The sequence below is a fragment of the Azolla caroliniana genome, unplaced genomic scaffold, assembly GCF_043228905.1.
Source record: "Azolla caroliniana isolate FFs.n. ecotype wild unplaced genomic scaffold, voAzoCaro1.0.p SCAF_11, whole genome shotgun sequence".
In the NCBI taxonomy this organism is placed as follows: domain Eukaryota; kingdom Viridiplantae; phylum Streptophyta; class Polypodiopsida; order Salviniales; family Salviniaceae; genus Azolla; species Azolla caroliniana.
The window spans coordinates 18165703-18171862 of NW_028230446.1; the positions used below are offsets into that span (position 1 = coordinate 18165703).

The window sequence follows — 6160 nt, forward strand, 5'->3', positions numbered from 1 at the left end:
GTAGTAGCTAACTAGTGAGCCATCTTCCATTACTAGAGTACCCGAAATGAGAAAAACCTTTGGTTGCCTTGGGTGAAATCCGCACATAATCTCGCAAACAGAGCTATGTAGTCAAGCCATGTAAATCTAACCCATTTATTTCAAACTTTACTTGTGATAAAACACTCTTAACTATTGGTGTACATTAGTCTATTCATTGTCATGATTTTTGAATACATATAGACACATCCCCCATTGATGAGATGAGAAACGCATAGTTATAAAAGGCATAAGGTAAGAGAGACACAGGGGAGGGCCAATGTTTTTAGACTATCTCTGAAGAGGTCCAAAGATGTGTCCAATGAGATGAAGACTTTGGAAAGCCAAGGACAAAGGGAGAAATTTTAGTGACAGTAATTAGTTATTTAGGATCCTCATCCCTTCCATTTTAACCACTTTAACTAAAGATTAGTGACACTAATTACATGGGATTACACATGAGCAGTCAGTCAGTCATGCTCTCCCCAATCTAACATTTTAAACCAAATGTTAGAACATCTTCATTAGTTCTGATCCGTTAATTAGTTGCTGGAATCATCTGTCTGAGTCTTTATTACAAATTATATTTCCGGGATGTAATTCCTGTATGTCAGGATTTCGAACAGAAACCGGCCTCCTGTAGTTAGCCTTGTCATTAAGGATTTCGAAACGCGGATTAGAGGGCCTGACACTGCGATTGGCATTGTAATTAGGCTTACTCAACATCTCCAATCTCAGCCCTGCCTTGGTGTAATAATGCTCTCTGGGAACGAACACAGGGGAGCAGCCTGCTGATTTGCAGCCATAGTTCGTGCTAATGGTATCGCTAATGACAGCCGGCCTGCTTATCGTATCTAAAGTACTGTGATCCTTCTTGGAAGTGTCGCGGCGATTGTCGTCATCATACTTCTTCCTTAAAATGATTGAAAGATTTTTAAATCAGGAATCATAATGAACCAACGAATTATTTGTCCACGGTACGAGTTAAAAAATTACTTGAGATATTTGTTACTGAAAAAATTCACTAATTGGAAAGTAATTAAATTAATAGCGAGGCGGCATTTAAATTTTAAAGTTAGAGAACTTTCCTGCAAAATTTATTTGATTTTACCTTAGCTATTTACATAAAGAGCTGTACTAAAAGGAATTCAATTAAAATACACAAATTTAAATTAGATACAATTCAATTTAATGCACATAACTAATAGATTTAATTACTTGTTAGAGTGGGTCAATAATTTAAGAGTTTTTTTATGGCTGGATGCACGATCATGAATTGAATGCCGGAATATTTATTATTAGCATGTGATTCGATCATTAATCCTGGTGAGGAATTCTTATACCTTTCCGATTGATGTCGATTGGGAGCAGCAACCAAATTAGGTTTAGCAGTTGGATTAGCAGACATTTTATTAGTAATCATAAGTTTAGACGATGAGTGGTTGACGTTGTCCACATTAATATTGTAAACAGCAAAATCGTCGTGCACCATGATTCGACAAGGATCAGTAGATGGCCCCGTCTGCCTGCTGCCAAATCTAAAGGTGCAATTAGCATGATTAGCAGCAGCATTAATCCCACCATTAACGGAAGCATTTGTCCCACTCGATAGATTCGGAGGGGTTAACTTCCTCTGAGTGTGACGATTGCTTTGTTCTTTTACATCTAGCCCCCCTATGCCGCTGCACGAATTAAGGAACCGAATGAAACTCATAGCTCCCGATTGGTGTTGCCTTAATGACGAAGTAATAAAGTTACTTCTGTCATGATTAGAGGTGTGATTATCATTAATCGTAGAGTTAATGGTGGGATTAATATGTTCGTCGTCATCATCATGAGCCAGAAGAAGCTCATGAAGGTGAACTGAATTAGTGCTAGGATTAGTTGTCTCTTCGCAGGCCGGGTTGATGCCATTACGATCATTAGTGCTATTTAATTGAATGGCCTCTGCTTCAATGTATTTGGTATTGCAATGTATCTCTTCTTCTTGTTCGGATTCAATATTCTTCCCTGCCAGGTGATTATCTTCTTGTAGATTGCTAATTGCATCGTCATCTACTTCTTCCTTCACTGTAGCTTCAATGCAGACCTTGGGCCTGCTTGGTGAGACTCTAGCTCCACAACTATAAGAAGACCTAGAAATGGCATGGCTGTCAGTGGATGGGGAATAATTAGGGTTAGAGGAGATGGTGGAATTGGAGGATGAAGGAGGGGAAGGGTTCAAAAACAATTCAGATTTCATGTCTATCTCTGTAGCAGGATTCTGATCAATAATTATGTTGCTCTCTGCTGGATAATGAAAGCTATTATTCTCTTCCACTGAACCTGCTGTTTGTGTGGCCACATCTACAGAGCCTTGACGTAGATTAGGGTAATTAGTGGGATAAATGACTTTCAGATCCCTCGCCATGATCAAACCAGATGAGGCTGAGGACACTTTGGAATCATCACTTATTTCCCGATCCTTCAATGGTCCTCTGGTATCTTGATGATGAATCGCAGGAGCAGCCTCCTCCAGCCTACTACTTTGCCGTGCATCGATCACTAATGGTTCTGCAGAAAAACAATTTGATAGAAATGAGACAAAAAGATTCATTGCTTGTACTGCTGCAATTCCGGCAATCGACTTCAAATGTGTGAAGGAACACTCAATTACGATGAAGTAATATGGTGATTAACGCAGGAACTCTTACTGATCGCTAAATCGTTGGCATGGATGTGACCATCTCCTGTGATTTCAGAGCCTTTGAGAACATATTCTCCGCCGCCATAACAGTAACTGATCCCTGAAGGGAAGATGATGTCCTCATCATCGCTCAAATCTTGCCACACATACCCATTCCTGTAACTCCTGCGATTTGAGTAAATTCAGATGAGCAGACCTGAAAAAACTATTCGTAAAGATTCGGCAGGTAAACATATAGATGAAGCACGCAGAATCATTTGTAGAGGAGCATTCATACATGAGGAGGCACTAACCCTAGATCAATCAGGCATGGCGGCTAGTTAAAATTCAGGGCGTTTTAAGGGAATGGAAAAGACGCAGAATCATACCGCTTGTAGGACCATGCGAAGGCGGAGGGGAATTGGGAACCTCTGATCATGGACAAATGCTGCTTCACATCTGTGTCAAAGGGTAAAACACAAGAATGGTAATCAGAACCAGGGGAGTCAGAAATGAAAAGGGGGAGAGGGGAAGAAAATCGCAAAAAGAATTCATCGAGAAAAGAAGAAGGATAAAAGAATGGGGATGGGGTAAAACGAATCCGGAGGCACGAAGACAGAACCATAGACAGAGTAAGAGATGGATGGATGGATGAGGAAAGAAGAGACCTGTGAGAAGGAGGTGGCGATGGCGGGGACGGGGGAGGCGGAGGAGGTGGGGGTGTTCCAGGTGGCCGCCATAGCTGCTCCGGCAGAGGTAGTAGATCACGTGCAGAGATCCTCCGGCGGAGGCGTCTGGCGGGGTAGGCGGAGGAGGAGTAGCGATGGAATGTGGGTGGGGATGGCCATGGCCATGGCCATGGGCAGAGGCAGAGGCAGAGGCGAGGTGGAGATTCAATGGCTTCTTCTTCTGCTGCCCCTCCTCCTGCAGCATGGACATTCTCTCAGCTCTGCAGGTAGAGGGGAGGAGACAGAGAGAGCAGAGAGTAAAAAACCACAGAGAGTTAGAGAGAGAGAGAGAGAGAGAGAGAGAGAGAGAGAGAGAGATTGAGGAGGAGCCTGGAGGAGCCTGGAGGAGGAGGGGAAACAACAGTAAAAACAGAGGGAGAGAAGGCAAATATGTATGTATGTATGTATGTATGTATGTATGTATGTATGTATGTGATAGGCAAATATGTATGTATGTATGAATGAATGTGATAGGCAAATATGTACGTATGTATGTATGAATGTGATAGGCAAATATGTATGTATGTATGTACGTATGTATGAATGTGATAGGCAAAATATGTATGTATGAATGTATGTATCGGTGTGTATTTATGTATGTATGAATGTGATAGGCAAATATGTATGTTGTATGTATGTATGAATGTGATAGGAAAATATGTATGAATGTGTATGTATGTATGTGATAGGTAAGAATGATAATCGATAGATAGGGGAAGGGGACGGGGATGATGATGATGATGATGATGATGATGATGATGATGATGATGATGATGATGATGATGATGATGATGATGATGATGATGATGATGATGATGATGATGGTGGTGGTGGTGGTGGTGGTGGTGGTGCCTTCATATCGTGGAGATATCGTATAGTAAGTAATATGGCATGTATGTATCGCATTATATGTATGTACACACATGTATGTATGTATGTATGTGATTGATTATGGGCCATCCTTTGGTCAGTCGGTCGGTCGGTCGGGGCCACCCATCTCTCCAATAAGCTCTTGTGATTCATGGTGTACGATCATAGACCACCAAAACGGGTTTCTTACACTTTCTTCTTCTCCTTCTTCTTCTTCTTCGATAGCGGCTACTCGACAAGTTCTTGTTCGGTGTGCTCGTTGAGTTGTTTTATTGTCAAGCCTCATAGAAGTGGACACAGGTTTTCGATTCTCTCCATTCATGTTGGTGGGAACGTAGACCATGCAACGGGTTTTCTGGCATCGTTTTTCTTCTTTTTAAATCTTTCTTTGAGCCGGCAAGTTCTTGTTCAGAAATGCTCCTAGATAAGTTTTTTTTTTCCATAAAAATTATGCTCCTAGATAAGTTGTTTATGTAACAATGAGAGAAAGAATATATAGGTAGGGTTTTTTTTTAGATTCTCTCCTCCCTAAAGGTGCTCGAGAAGTGACGCAATTCCCACCTATGAGCTCGCCTACTTTTTCCATGCTTGTCGTGATAGATAGAGATACATATAATTTACGTCACCCTAGCGAGTGCCTCGATTATCGCCGATAAAACCAGAGAACTATTGATAAGATTCCTCTTCGAAATGCTCCTCAACATCATTGGGCTACCTATACTTCTACTTACAAGTCCATCGGATAAGCTCATGATTAGTAACTGCCCACATTCCCATCGTTTTCAACATTTCCATTTTGTATTCCATGAGGATATGTGCACCTAGAAAACCGTGATTTGTTTTGTCGTAGAGGCCTCGCTAGAATGATCGCGTTCTCTGTGGCGTTTGTACCGAGATTAGCAGAACAAGGCCCCACTGAATGCAAAGTCATTTGGATTGTTGGTTAAATTTGAGTTTTGCACTTTCTCGATGTAATTTGTCTATATTCATGTAACCACAACTCCCATATTTTTGAGAGTTTTCCATTTTGGATTGTATCACTTACTCCTCCGACCAAGATTGTTGGTAAAATTTGGGTTTGCAAGTCCTCAGCATTAATTTTGTCCACTCATGTAGCCATAATCCCATAATTTTGACCAAGTTTTATTTTCAATGTTGGTTTTGTCTACTATGGAGTTTGTATTGTATTCATATATGTATAACCTCTTTAAGGTTCGTGAAACATGATAATTAGTTACACATCCGTCAATATGTTTCCACAGAACATAGAAAAATTCCATTTTGGTATAAACAGTTTGTCTAAAGCAAACGATTGCAAAGTCTATACCACAATATAAAATTTACAACTTCGTATGTAAATTGATGAGTTGGGAACAATTTCACTTGGTCACTCGTGCTTTCATTTTATCCTTCCCATTCAAAATTGTTTTACTCGTTGTCAGTAAGTTCACTTACAAGGTCGAATCCATGCCATTCAATTGTTCATCTAATGTACATATGCTTCGAGAATGTAGCATAAGGAGCAAAGTTAATATTCTTTTAGTTGTTCCTTGACATTTGGTTTTAAAAAACCTATGGATTGAACAAAGAATGCTTACTCTTGGAAGTTTTAATCACGATATTCGTTGTGCATGTAATAGAAGTGACAACCAAACTAGTTTGTCCATTTATTTCCTTGTTCAATTATATCTGAAGGTTCCAATCGATGTATACATTTGAACAACTACTCCAATTATCGTAAAGGATGTCATCTCAAACACTTTTTTGTATAATACACGAGTCTGTGCCCATGTTGCTAATAACTATTGTTATGCTTGAAGCTAATTTGTATTAGCTTTCTAGGTTGTTGTTGTTGTTGGCATCATTCAACTTTGAGTAA

At 40.1% G+C, this 6160-nt stretch overlaps 1 protein-coding gene across 1 annotated transcript; it reads right to left on the reverse strand.

The window, feature by feature from the left end:
* Positions 1-500: 500 nt before the first annotated feature.
* LOC147858238 (uncharacterized) lies at positions 501-3616 on the reverse strand. Its single transcript, XM_087327589.1, has 5 exons — positions 3352-3616; positions 3073-3142; positions 2712-2869; positions 1362-2571; positions 501-931 (listed from the first exon to the last, which is right to left on the reverse strand). The coding sequence occupies exons 1-5, from the start codon at positions 3614-3616 to the stop codon at positions 574-576; spliced, it is 2061 nt and encodes a 686-aa protein (XP_087183715.1). The 3' UTR covers positions 501-573.
* Between the last annotated feature and the right edge of the window lie 2544 nt (positions 3617-6160).